Below are 14,699 nucleotides of genomic sequence, written 5' to 3'. Positions count from 1 at the left end.
TGTTTGCAAAAATATGTGTAAAATGATGGAAAGATGAGAAATCGAAATGGTCTCCTTTTAAATGAACTTTTTGTAAATTTAAAGACGAAAAAAAAAGAAAGAAGACGCTGGAAGCAACGATTTTGAGTGCAGTTTTGGTCAGATAAATAAATGTATTAAATCTCATTCCGCCGCCAGTCATCAATATATGAATCAATGCATTTGTTATGGAGTAGCTTTCAGTATACGATCAGAAGAAACGGAAAATTTACTGCATTGACCAGTAAAACCTACAATTTTATCCTCCCTACATTTTACTTAATCATAATTAGAATTGCTAGCTCAATGATAATCCACCAATAACTCCAACAATGAAATCATGAGTTCCATCCTTCTCACATATCGTACTAAGAAAAAACTTTATAGGACATATTACCATTATTAGAATGTTCCTTTGTTATTTTTAGTTAACTAAAAATATTATTTTATTTGCAATTAGAAACTAATAATATTTAATTTTAATTATTACTATTACTATTTTACCGACAATTATTTTTTTAAGCAAATTATTTAATATTTAATAATAAAAATAAAATTATATTAGTTAAAAGTGTTTAATATAATTTTTATTACAACAACCATCATTAATATAAAATTTCATTAATTTTGTTGCTATAATATTTAGTGATAATTAATTATATTTAAACATAACAAAAAGATTGAAAATAATTCATTCTCACATAAAAAAAAAGTGCTAATTAATATGATAAAAGGTAGAGACAATTTATACAAATTTTGACAATCATAGAAGGGAAATTAAAAAGTAAGCTCTAATTAACTATAGAAACAAAATCAAAACTCTCCAAATCATAGACATCAAAGTTATAATAATTTAACCCTCTTTAAAATCCCTAAGCTTCAAAAAATACCTTCACAAGAAAATTGCAAAATAGGGCTTTAGTTCAGTACTAATTGTACCCGTTGGTCCAAACGGGTATAGAGTAGATGAATACGCCGCAGACGAAGGAAATGGCCATTGTAAGCGCCGCATACGCGTAGGCTCTCCACGGCCGCTCGCTCACTCGCATGGCATTGAACTCCGCCGCGAACGTCGACACCGTGCTCAAACACCCCATCAGCCCCAGCTGCAGCCCGCCCGCCACCGTCTCCACCCTCTCCCCTTTCACCGCCTTCTTCACAGTCGCCAGCGCCGCCATCACGCACGCCGCTAAAACATTCGCCATCAGAGTCCCAATCGGAACCCACTTCCACCGACCCACGCCGCGCCCGTTCAACCGGGCCAAGAACCACCGCACCCACACCCCCACCGGCCCCACCAGGCATCCCACCCATAGCTCCGCCCCGCCGCCGCTGAACTCTCTCTCCAGCAAACTTCCGCTGAGGCTCCATAACAGAGCCAGCATCAGTAGAAACCCCACCATCACTGCCAAGTGGCGCTTGTAGCTGTCCACTTTCCAGCACCAGCTGCAGCTTATGTTTCTTCTTCTCAGAACCCATCGGAAGCCCTCTGCTGTCTCTATTCCGAAGATTATGGAATAGGCCACCAGAAACAAACCTGCACAGCAACAAAAGGTTTTGTACTGTCTTTCTATAACTTTGGCTATGATGCATAACATCATAAGTTTTGTCTCTGGATTCGCAACTCATTAATTTTTGTAAAAATTCTATATTTTTGCATTTCTCTCTTAATCAAAATTGCTCCTAAACTGTAAGGAATCAAGTATTTGGCTATTTAAAATTACATTGCGAACAGGCTTATTTTAGAAAGTTTCGATGTAGTTGACCACAATATAGATATATTGGACGTAAAATTAAAATTTCATAGGCCTACTGAAAGTATAAAGATTAAACAAGCACGAGGTAAAGTTTATGTTACCTATGAGAAAACCGAGGATTGCAAAGAGCCAGTGGCCTTCGACGCTGAGATCGAGCATTTTCTGATTCCAACCACTGAAAGTTGTTAGGCTTCCCAAGTAGCCGGTTGTCAATCCAATGGCAAGATAGTCTGAAATCTTGGAGATATCTCCTTTGAAGACCACGCCCCACCATCCCATCAAGAACGATCCCACCTATCAAAGTTAATATAAAAAAACAATTTTGCTTACTGTCTTAAAACAAGCTGCAGCTGCATACAAAAATACCTCTAAAATTTTGGATGAGTGGAAGTATTTCTTCGCAAGTACTTTAGAAAACAAAAGCTCATGCATTCTTTTTAAGAAGCACTACGCATTTAAGTGTATAAAATTTTCAACACTTTTGATTGATGATTCGAGATTTCACTTTTCCAGAAGTCATTCTAAAAACACTAAGAGAAAACGCCCTTTCAAATAAGCTGCAAGCCTTCCCTATTCAAGCACAGAAATCAAACATTTGGCCCATAGAATTCATAACAAATATTAGACTACAAGAAAAGGTGATGCACATTGAATTATAAGCTTCATTTTTATCCTTCTTAGACTGAATAAATTAGATGTTCCAGAGGGTAGACAAAAGGAAGATCAGAAACTCGTTGCTTTATGAGAGAACAGAGAATGAGAGTAAGACCATATTCGAAGGAAGATCAGGATACAAAATTGTCTTGTCGCTCGTCACGTTTGCATTCTCCGGACCAAATAACTTCTGTAGTCCATACCTTGTCAAGACCTGCAAAATAGATTGATTGGAGGATGAATAGACAGAGCTAATTTGTTTGTCAACAAGAAAAGGTTTCAACAATCTCAATCTTCATCCAACTCTTAAAAAGTTCAAACTCCAACATCTTTTAGGCCAAAACTTTGGTCACTCAAATCACAAGTACTGTCAAGAAATGACAGTAAACAACAGAAGTCTGAGTTGTAAATGGGAGGCGGCCACAGGCAGTGTTTTTCTAAGAATGTACTAAAAATGATCACTAATCTAAACTTTTTTAAATGTAGAATTTCCTTTGAGTTACCCCAAGAATTCCAAAAACAGCAAGATGAACAAGGCAGGTTACATACTCCAACGGTTTGGAGAGCTTCCTCTGGCTTTCCTGTTCATGAAACCAAACAAAACACAAGAATTATCCGAGAAATGGAAATACATTCAAATCAACAGTTGAGGAAAAATTGTTGAAATAAAGCTCACTTGCTTTGTGTCTTCAGAATGAACCATGGGACAGGTTGCAATAGGAGACACGATTTCCTCAGCAAGAGGCGAAACAGGGGAAACAGCAGTACTAACTGTTGCAGACTCACGACCCCAAAATCCATAGGAATGCAAGAAGGTATTGTTCTCTGGAATTGGGGCAACTGCGCCATTCTCTAATACACGATCGAAAGACAAGCTAAAACGCTCACTGTCACTGAATCTGTTGCTGTACAGAGCACGATCCCCTATGTCTCCTGCTTCTGAGACGCTCTCACTTTCAGCATCTCCATCAGTTTGAGGAGGCTGAGCACCAAGGGAGTTAAAAGAGTTTCTTCTAAATGAAGAGCCTAAGCTTCTTGCTCGATTGAGTGAAATTCCTTGCCTGGTTTCTGGGTTGCCATTCCCATAATCCATGACCCCTTTTAGGAAGAAATCGCAGAAAATTTATTAGGGAATCAGATATGTAAAGATTAAAAAACAAGATAAAAGAACAGAGTGATTGAATGATGATAAAGCTGACAATAATATTCAATTGTTTTTTCAACTTCTTCGCCCATGAATATATTTAAGCTCAACTACCCTGATTTGGAGATAAGAGATGGATTTAAATTTAATGCTATGTACAGTTCAATGGTTGTGGTTTCTATAAATTTCAGCCATCACTGTACTTGAAAAGAAGACAGAGATGTAAGGGGGAAAAAGAAAAAACAAACAAGTAGAGCCAACTGCTGACTAAAATATGAAAGAAAACAGGAACCTTCTCTTTGATAATCATAAAATATATATGATTTGGTAGCAGAAACAGAGAATCTTTCCCCCACCCACAGCGAAGATGAACATAAAAGTTGTTCTCTTGTGGGAACTCGTAAGATATGTTTTCCACTCACAGGGCACTGTTAAGTCATATAAACTCACTCCCATTTCTCAACCATTGAATTGGAGGCCTTGAGCCGAATTTCCAGTGAGGAAAATATAATGAAATACAAAAATCAGAGGGAATCTTGAAAGGATTAACATAAGAAAAATGTATTTGTTGATCATAAAAAAGAGAGGAAGAGATGAATACATAAAGACAAATAAGTCAAAGTGCTACCTCGGGATGATAAAATTTGACCATTATTACAAGATTAAGATTAATGCTCGGCTGAAACTGAAACTGAAGCCAAACGAACCTGGGGTTATGGAATATATGATGTGCTACGAAAACCGCCTCGTCTCGGCGGAAGAGGAGTAATCACCGACGCCGAGTCGCGATGCGATTCGAAGATTCCGACCGCGAATTGCGATTGCGCAATGGCGGAAGCCCGATTTTGTGGGTTGAATAGAACAGACAAGGGGTTCAATGGGGAGAAGAAGGAAATGGGATTTGGGGAGGCGTGGCGGCGGAGGCGGAGGCTATGGCGGTTGGGAGGTGGCCGCAGCCAGACGGCAGTTGCAGGCTGTGAAAGGAAGGGATGAAACGCTTAGCGTGTGCGGCATGCTTCTGTCTCCATACTTTGACTTTCTTTTCCCTTCTATTCTAACTTCCAACATTTTGGGCTATTTTCTATTTTCTCACGTAAACAAATTTAAAGCATTTTTTTATATATAAATAAAATTTTAGGTTAAACTATTAAATTTTATCCGATCCTAAGTTTGTAACCTTGTAACCAATTAAGTTGGTTGAATTATGGACGAGATATCTCGTCACTTAGTGAACAAACTAGAGACGAGACGAGTTGGTAACCTGCAAATAAAATTTTGCACAGATGTGGTATTCGTTATATACACTCCGAATTTTAAGTTAATACTTAATAATTCGAGCTGATGTTCAACGATTTGAATAGAATTGTACGAAGATTGCGTACCTTTGAAAATGTTGAACTCTAATTTTTATAGGGGTGTCTTGGGAAGTGCAACTCTAACACTCTGATGCCAATATCTAATGTCAACGAACTTCTTAGAGATTCTTGAAAGATATCACCCACTTCCAAGTTCCAAGTCAGTATCAAAGTTGGTCTACCTTTTGAGTCGACATCAGATACTTTGTCGTCTTCACATGCCAAGCTAAAGTTGGCAGACCCTTAACCTATCTATAACAAAGTTCATGATATATATTTTAACTTAAACGATTCATACTTTATCTCAATCACTTGTAGTAAGTTGACTGTAGTGTATTATTTAAAGATCATATGGCATAACATTTCTAGATGATTTTGATATTTGATGGTGTCAATATTAAATTGATAGAGTTAATAATATGAGTGCATTAGACACAAAATTGTCTGAAGTGCATAGACATAATATAAAATAAGTTCAAGGATAATATGAGTATAACTTAAAAATTCATGAACGTATTAGAAAAAAATTAAAGTACAAATATTTACTAGATGTCAATAATTCAATGACCAATTTTATAATTTAATGAAAAAATGTATTTAAATAGAATTTAGAGACAATTTAATGTATATAAAGAAGTTTTGAAAATTATTTTAATTAACTAGAATGGAAGGTATAAAATTCATGATAAAATAATTATCAACTGATTTTTTATTTAAGAAAAATATGTATTAATACAATAAGTGAAGGTGGGAGGATTCGAATTCATGATCTTTTGATTAGATAAAATACAGTTGTCAACCGCTGAACTAGCTAAGTTAAATATATTTGTATTTGTAGTTTCTCAACCATTGGAGAGAAATGTAACAAATAATACAGATACTGTTCCCCACAAAAAAATTTAGATTATATAAGTATAAAAAATCAAGTGTCATTGTTGTCTTAACCGACAATTAAGCTGTCTATTGTTTTTGGCTTTTTTTTAGTACATTGTTTTTGGCCTTTTTCTCACAATCATGTGCTTATTTAAATCAGGGAAAGAATAAGCACTTGTTGAATTAATTTTAGATTTAAACGAATAATTTTATGAAATTTAACCCTAAATATGAGCGAGGGTGAAATTAACGTTTTAAATTTTTAAACTAATTATGAACTTCTCGGGTTAAAATACTAAATTATTTCTTAGATATTAATTTTTTTAGTACAACGAATTAGGGATATAAGAGTTTGAACTTCTCATCTCAAAGATAAGTGTACTTACTAATTGCCGCTGAACTATGCTTAAGTTGTTGATTAAAAGCTTTTTTATGGTAAAGCTTGATTTAAAAAGGACATTTTTTTTGGTTGAAAATGATTTAATATGGATGGTTGTGGCTGAAAATGCCAAATGTTGAAATAACGTACACAACAAAGGGGATAGAGAATAATGAGGAGCATAATTATGTCAACGGCCCAAACATGAGAACCTACCCAACGCCCAACGCCCAACGCCCTCCACACCTTTTCTTTTTATTTAATTTTGCCAAGAAATTGTCAGTTATTTAGTAAATAAATAAACTCTTCTATTCTTGAGATGGAAGATTTCAACCCTACATTTATTTGTTTTGAGTACAATCCACACCCATCAAGTTCAGTTGCCCCATCTAATTTTGTTTCATTTCAATGACATAGGTTAATATTAGAAACCACTATCGAATTTGACGAATTGATTGGGGGCCGAAAAAAAAAGGTTGAGAACACTCTCATTGACCCGTGTTTATAACCTCCCAGAGGGATTTCAAAATCATTTTTTATGTTTGGATAAATAAAGAAAAAAGAATTTGAAATCCTAAATAATTTCAAATTCTGTTTTTGGTTTAGAAACAGGTACAATTTGCGAGGATTTTAAATTTAAAGGTAACAAATTCTGATTTTGTCATACTTTGGTAAAAAAGATTTATCACTCTAACCTCCTTTATTTTTACATCATCAACCAAATAAGTTTCAAATTTTGATTTGTCAGTAGTTTTTTTTATTCTAATAAGTATAAACAGGTTTTTTTTTTCATCACGAATGTAAAAAAGATTTTTTTTATAACACGACTGTAAAAAAGATTGATTTTCTATTTTGTTTTTGGTGTACTTAAGATTCCTTATATTTCAATATTGTTCAGATCTTTGTATGTTTATGTTTTTTTGGTATATGTTTCGTTCTTTTTTACTTTTGGCTTTATTTTTTTACTGCATATCATAAAATTACTATGATAAAAATAAAAAGAAACAAATTGTTGCGAATAAATTGAAATAATTTGATTTTAAGAATTCTTTTAGTATTTGAATAAACAAATTTTGCAAGTTTTTTTTTTTAGTTTTTAAAATAAATGTGACATTGACAAGTTTTAATTTTTGTTAGGTCGATTTGGTTAAAGTATTTATGTTTTTCATGGTTGAAATTACTAATTTATATTAAAATATTATATTATTAATAATATAATATTCTATAAAATATTATACTCGTTGCGTTCGAAACAGTGTTAATAAGGAATCAATGGGGTTTCCAGATATATTACTCAAAAGAATAGACACAATACACCTAATCGGTTGGAATTGAGAAAATTCTGTCCCCGTTGTTACAAACATACGATTCATGGGGAGATAAAGAAATAGATCGAACCGATCGTCCGTGTGTCACCCTTTTCCAATCCAAGGAAGATGAAAAATTACATATATTAGACATATTTTAGATTTAAATATAAACAAACCAAATCCTATTTCTTAATTCTAAATCATTTTAGATCTAATCGAAATAGGGTTTTCGGGATAAGGAATAAACAAATCATGGATAAATCCAAGCGACTCCTTCTTAAATCCAAACGATCTTTTTGTAGGCGTTTGCCCCCGATTCAATCGGGGGATCGAATTGATTATAGAAACATGAGTTTAATTAGTCGATTTATTAGTGAACAAGGCGGGTAAATAGATTACCCCATTCCACTTATCAGTTATTTATTCATTAAGCATAACTAAAAATAGTTTAGTGCTACAATAGTATGATTAATCCACAGTTACTAACGTTGAAATTTTCACACAAGTAGTCGTAGACTGAATTCATCCAGTCTAACAATCCGGCTAAGCCCAGTTGATATAGGCCCAGCCCACTAAAGTGTGGCTTAAATGGGCCTAACGTTCGGCCCATATAAAAGCCCAATCTCTCTCCAAGTTTCATCGTCTTACTAATTATCAGCTCATTTTTTATTTACGAATTTAAGTTTTTAGTGGCGCATATGTAATTGTATACGTCCGTCTCATTTCGGCGCCTTAATTAATTTTCCTTTTAAACGTCTTTTTTTATTGGATTACGTGTTCGTTTGCGGTTAGCTTGGTTATCTCGGTAGATGACGTGGCAATAGCCTAATGGATAAGGGCGAACCTATCTGGAGCTGATAAAGCAGCTCACAGCCGTCCGATCGTATAACTACTGGGCCCTACTTCACCCGATTCTCTCCTTTTCCCTCGAATCTCTCCTCCCGGAGATATCCACCTTCGAAAACTGAATCAATTCTCACACTCAACTGTCCGCCATTGATTACTTCCTGTGAATGGCCGGCAGCTTAATCAACTGAAATCTACATTGCGAGAAGCTTCAGGGCTGCTGTTCTTAATTTTGCTTTTCCATGGCTGAGGTGCAGAGATCCAGCGGCACTGTGAGGTGGTTTAGTGCGCAGAAGGGCTTTGGGTTCATAGCTCCAGATGATGCTACCGATGATCTTTTCGTCCACCAGACGTCGATTCGGTCCGAAGGATTTCGGACTCTTTTCGATGGTCAGGCCGTTGAGTATTCAATCGATTATGACGAAGATCAACGCGCCAAGGCCGTCGACGTCACTGTAATTGGTAGATCTAGCGAATATGGAGGGGGGCGTGGGGGTGGGAGAGGTAGAGGTAGAGGAGGCGGTTATGGAAGGTTCGGTGGAGGAGGCTACGGAGGAGGCGGCGGCGGCCGTGGTTTTGGCAGAGGAGGGAGGTACGATGGCCCCAGTGGTGGCTTCGGCGGAGGTGGTCGTGGCGGGGGTGAGTGCTACAATTGTGGCCGTGTGGGTCATTTAGCGAGGGATTGTTATCGGGGAAACGGCGGTGCCGGTGCGCCTCCCGGCCGTGGCGGGACTCGTAGATACGGAGGTGGTCGGAGTTATGGCGGCGGAGGCGGAGGCGGTGGCGCCGGGGGTTGTTTTAATTGTGGAGATGCAGGGCATTTTGCCAGGGAATGTCCAAATGAAAGCGTATAAAGAATGCGGGTCTTCCTTTAAGCGGTATTTATTCTTTTTCTGAAGATTATTTTTGGTTTTGGACTGTTAAATTTTGGTGCAAATTTCTGGGATTATAAGTGCATTGGTGACTGCGAGTCTGAAATTGATGGCACGAGGATCCGGGACAATAAACCATAGGGCTTCAATTGATCATTGTTTCTCCTTTTGGGTGTTCGATAATTTGCTGTTCAGAGTTAGATGATGAAAATTGAAAGCAATTGCTTGTATATGCTATACCTTACTGGCATTTTCTGTTCATTCTTCTTTTGATTGTTGTGATATTTCTTAACATGTTATATATTGATATATGTAATCCGTCAAGAGTATATGTTCATACCATTTTCTTTTGTATTTCTAATGTTTCGTCTTTGTCAATTACTGTAATGTTTTCCTTTTTCTTTCTTTTCACATTATCAGTTACTTCCATTATGGTCTTTGTTTTCTCTGGAAACCGAATGTATTAGCTCTTGTAGACACCCTAAGAGTATTTTTGGAGATTCTTTAATCTCTCTTTGGATAAGATATTAGCCATTTTGGGGTTCCAATGATCTGTTTTATGGCTGGATTTGAATTTTCTCCTTTTTGTCTGTCAAATTCTTCACATTTGACAATTCTAAATAGTAACTTCAGCCGCTGGTGCTGTTCTTTATGTTCTGTAAGTTCTTATAGGACAATACTAGTCATCATTTTTAGTTCCATGATGTATGTGATTACTGCATCATGTTTGAAACTTTCAATTCTCTGCTTTCTGAGGAGTTATGGAATTGTTTAGGCCCTCTTTAATTACCGTTTTCTTTTGCTTTTTGTTTTAAAAATCTATGTTTTTGCTTCCTTACAATTTTTTTTGGTGTGTTTTCAACTTTCTTAAAAACACTCTTATAGAAAAAACTTTCTAAAAAACACACTTGAATGTTCGTCCAAATTTTGAAAACAAAAACAAGTTGTTAAGAACTACTTTGTTTTGTTTTCAAAATTTGACTTCGATTTTAAAAGTAGATAACAAAGCAAATAAATACATAGATTGAAGTAGTATTTATAAATTAAATTTTAAAATAAATAGTGAAATGATTATCAAACCGGGCCTTTTAACTTTTTGTTTTGTTTTCCCATAGGTTCACATTTGTAAAAGACTGCGATGAGATGCTTGTAGTTTGTTGATTTGCATTATGCTTCTAAATCTTCATCTTCCTTCTCAACACATAGGTTAATGGAACTGTTGCGTTCCGTTATTAGGTGATGGCTGAAAGAACTTAACATCTAACTATGCAGTCCACTGGAAAGCAATTGAAACAGTTTATAATCACACTTTTTCTTGCCTTTACTTAGTATATAAGCCAATGCTTAACTTTAAAGGGAAACTCTATACTGATTATTTATGCTTCAAACTAGATGGGCAATAAACTTCATTGTAAGTTGTCAGGTTTAGCTAGATGATCATGACAAGGTAGCAAGTTTCTCCATTCGTTTATCATTTTTCATAACAATAAAGTTTAACAGAGAGAAGAAAATATGAAACCCATGTGCCAAAGTTGGATGGGATCTATGACAATCTTAGATGAATACGACAGTATCATCAAGGTATTTGGCTTACGAGTTGAGTTTATGAAAATAAACGTCTAATTAGTGACGCGAGTGGAGAAAACACATTGTGCTCCCTCACGAGGATATCTTGGATAAATGTATATTCTTTTGTCTGACTCAATTATATGTCTTTGCTTTGATGTATAGCGGTCTAGTCTAGGCTTACGTATCAAGAATGAATTATTGGAGGAGATCGTTACAATGAGACTGATGATGTTATACTGTTATATTTATGAGAGAAAAATCACAAAAGTATCTATGGTGATTTTTTAATCTACATCTCATGGTTATTAGGGGACGACCACATTACAACAACCTTATTCTATAGTTTTTCCAAATGTCAGGAGAATAGATAAAACTGTATTGTATACTTAGTTAAAACTTGAGAGCAATGGTCACATTGATACATTTTACTAAAGGGTCATTACTCTCTCTTTATTATATTTAGGTTATTTTTTATACTACTTTTCAACTACACATTTCTCATTTATGAAAAGTTCTTAGTCGACGACTACCAAATAAAGAGAATTATCAATCAAAGTTGGTGCAGAATTTTATATTTTTATATTAAGTACAGCCAGACACTCGAATTTGGGCGTTTAGCATTATCAAAATACTTCTAATTCTAAATCATCAATATTTGAGAGTAAATTGAAAATATGGTTCAAAAAAGTAAAAAATAATTTACCTCATGGAAAAGTGCTACACTTTTGGCCCAAATATTTGATCATAAAGTTCCTGACTTACATTAGGATGACAGTATAAGAACACGTTTTTATTATGGTACTTATGATCTAAGCACTTTGTGTTAAATGCACCAACTCAAAAAGCACTTATAAGGTGGGGAGGGGAGGAACATCAATTTTTAAAGGTTAAATATATATTTTAGTTCTTGACGTTTAGGTCTCTTATTTAACGAACAAATAAAAAAGTTTTAGTTTTTGATGGTGAGGTCGGTTTTTTATTTGGTCTTGTAATTATATGTAAGAATTTCAATTTCTTCTTTTATATATAAATTATTTTCAACTAAATTCTTATTGTCACTAGACGTTAAAATTAATTGAAAAAATTATGATTTAACGTTAAAATACACTTCATCAATTGTCACTAAATTCTTGTTGTCACTAGAGAATATGAAGAGATGCTAGAATTCCTCACTATTATATTAAAATAAAAAAACTTATTCATTTCATGACTTAACACACTGATTTGAAATTACATATTGTTATTGAACACTCATAAAATAATCATTTAAAAATTTTTTGTACCAACGATTCTTTTCACTCTTAGGACTTAATCAAAATAACTAAATACGTTAGAGATGAGATTGAAAGTTTTCAAAAGCGTGAGGACCAATTTTAAAAACACTAAAATAAGGAAGGAAAATATATATTTAGTGTTATAGGAAAAAAAAACAATTATTTTTGAAAAGTTGTTGAGCACAGCAAGTAGTTCATCAAACAAGAAGGAAATTTGAGAAAAACTTTGAACGGGCCAAATAATTTTTTAACGTTAGTAGATTTTTTGTAATACCAAAAACTTTTCTGAAAATTTCGATGTAAACGTGGCAACAAACTTCCAAGCACGTGCCGACAGGCCATCTCTGACACTGAAGTGAAACATCCATCTTTACTTTTCCTTTACACCTCAATAATGTCCTATTATAGTTAATTTCATAAACACCAAAAATAATAATGATAATAATAAAAAGACCAAATAGTCCCTTCAAGTTTTTTTTTTCAATTTGATCCTTAATCTTTTAAAATTTTCAATTTTACTTTCAATACAATTAAGTCCTTACATAAAATAACTGTTAAAATTTATTAACTTATTAAAGTATTATTTTATTAGTATATTTCTATACATGACACATTACATAGACATGCTAATTGGTGGAGTGAATTTTGTTGATTGGCAGGTGACAAGTAGCATATTTACTAGTTTAGAAATTTGAGATTTTTTAATGCATTAACCTTCAAATTGAAAATTTTAAAAATTGGATACCAAATTGAGAATTGAGCAAAAAATTAGGGACCATTTTATAAATTTAACTAAAGAAAAAAAAAAGAAATTTTCTTCTCTTCAGTTTTAGTCAAAATGTAAAAGTATAATAAAGAGCCTGTGAGAATTGCAGTTGGCAGAGGAGATCCATCTAGATAGAAAGATTCAATGTAAAAGATGGAAAAAAAAAGGCTGTTTTGTTCTGTAATCTTGGAAAGTTCTTCAAAAGGGTCCACATCCAATGACACTTCTACACGTGTCCTACAGCGTGGACCCCACCCTCGACTTGGGCTGCTGACTCACGTTTTGTCAAAGGAAAAGAAACCACTGTTGGAGGTCAGAGAAAGTAGAAAGGTTCAGTTGTCACCGTTGCCTTTTGGGTACGGGCCTGCGTGCTGTAGGCCCATTTGTTGACAAAATCCTGATAAGCCCATCAAGTGAATGGGCCCCACCATCCAGCCCAATGCTTTTTATGGGGCCCACACACTGAGGCAGCTTTTTCAAAGAGCTTCCCCTACCCTGTATGAAAATGACACTAAATACTAAGTTTCAGTCGTGGGTAGTATTGTCATTAGTGTTGAGGATAGCATCTTCTATGTACAAGATGTTTTACGTACACTCTTTAAATACTTTAACCCTTCAAGTTTAGGTCTAAGTGAATGCTTTTTTACGGGGCCAACACGTGCTGAGGCAGCTTTTGCAGAGAGCTTCTCCAATCTCTCTCTGCCATGTCTGAAAATTACAATAAATACTAAGTTTCAATTGCAGGTAGTAGTGTCATTAGTGTCGAGGATAACATCCATATTTGTATGTAAGAGATCTTTTATGTAGAGCCTCAAAATACTTCCCTTCAAATTTAGGTCTAAGTAAATAGTGTTGTATTGTTTTCGAGGTACATAATTGAATCTTTCTGTCGTGACAAGTAGTGCCAAATTCGTGCTCTAAACCTAGGGTGCAAAGTACCGTTGGTCATGTTAAAAGTATTTAAAGATAGAATAAGTAAATGTAGAGATATGACCAAACTATCGATGGGTTAGAGAGCGGATGAGTGACCACTAGAAAAAAGAATTCAAAGATTCTTTGTTCAACGAGAAGGTTGAAGATGGTGTGACTAAAATTATGTAGGTCAATTACAGAGGAGAGAAACACATAATGTATTTACTATTTACAATAAGAAATGATAATGTTTTAACGGTATAAATCCTTCTTGACAAGTTCAAAGACAAAATAACGTAGAATTAGAATTACGTGGACAAGTTAGATCGATTGTCTTAACACCTACTAGTACGACATATCAAATCTATCTTCATCAACTTGAATTGTTTTCATCTTGTAGCTTCTAATTTAATATAAAACCAAAAAATTATTCAATTAATATTTTATTCTCACTCTATTACTTATCTCATCAACCCATCAAATATGTTTTGTTCATTATCATCTGGTGCTCAAATTGTAAAAGAAAAGGTGACAAAAAAATAATGGTTGTCGTTAAAAAGCGAGCAAGATCTTATCAAGAACTCGCGACAATTTTAACAAGATTTCGATGGATTAAAACCATTATTTTATTCATTATAGTAATTAATACATCCTTTGTAATGATTTGAATGGAAATAAGAAAATTAAATAAATAGACGAAAATTCACGAGGTAATTTTGTCATTACACTCAAATGTTGGGAAAGCAATAAAATTTGCCATTGAAATGAGTCGAGACCTTCCAAATAAGATTGAACAACTCCAAACCCAGTGGTCCTTTCATCCCACCAAAATTTCCTCTTGGTCGATCCAACTTTTTTGACCAAAACCTTTGAAGTGATACGTCGAATTGATTCAGAATTAGAAATTCTTTAAAAAGTTCATTGAATAAAAAAAATCCAATCAACCATGAAAATTTTAGGAGATTTGAAC

At 34.6% G+C, this 14,699-nt stretch overlaps 2 protein-coding genes across 3 annotated transcripts; one reads left to right on the top strand and one right to left on the bottom strand.

Annotated features, from left to right (window-relative positions):
* Window positions 1–743: 743 nt before the first annotated feature.
* LOC111011796 (camphor resistance CrcB family protein) lies at window positions 744–4,650 on the bottom strand. Of its 2 annotated transcripts, none has more exons than XM_022285691.2 (6): window positions 4,281–4,650; window positions 3,106–3,527; window positions 2,933–3,010; window positions 2,545–2,643; window positions 1,877–2,069; window positions 744–1,555 (listed from the first exon to the last, which is right to left on the bottom strand). In XM_022285691.2, exons 2-6 carry the CDS (start codon window positions 3,520–3,522, stop codon window positions 948–950), a joined length of 1,395 nt encoding a protein of 464 aa, XP_022141383.1. In that variant the 5' UTR covers window positions 3,523–3,527; window positions 4,281–4,650; the 3' UTR covers window positions 744–947. The 2 variants fall into 2 exon arrangements, with proteins under 2 accessions (XP_022141383.1, XP_087978455.1); XM_088122329.1 differs by lacking the exon at window positions 4,281–4,650 and adding an exon at window positions 3,866–4,102.
* Window positions 4,651–8,308: 3,658 nt separating this feature from the next.
* LOC111011802 (cold shock protein 2) lies at window positions 8,309–9,562 on the top strand. Its single transcript, XM_022285697.2, has one exon. The coding sequence runs from the start codon at window positions 8,579–8,581 to the stop codon at window positions 9,188–9,190; it is 612 nt and encodes a 203-aa protein (XP_022141389.2). The 5' UTR covers window positions 8,309–8,578; the 3' UTR covers window positions 9,191–9,562.
* The last annotated feature ends 5,137 nt before the right edge of the window (window positions 9,563–14,699 follow it).

This window comes from Momordica charantia, assembly GCF_013281855.1.
Source record: "Momordica charantia cultivar OHB3-1 chromosome 4 unlocalized genomic scaffold, Mcharantia_2.0 BLBB01000004.1, whole genome shotgun sequence".
Taxonomy (NCBI): Eukaryota; Viridiplantae; Streptophyta; class Magnoliopsida; order Cucurbitales; family Cucurbitaceae; genus Momordica; species Momordica charantia.
Note: the sequence above shows the minus strand (reverse complement) of the source record. Positions and strands in the feature narration are given on the sequence as shown.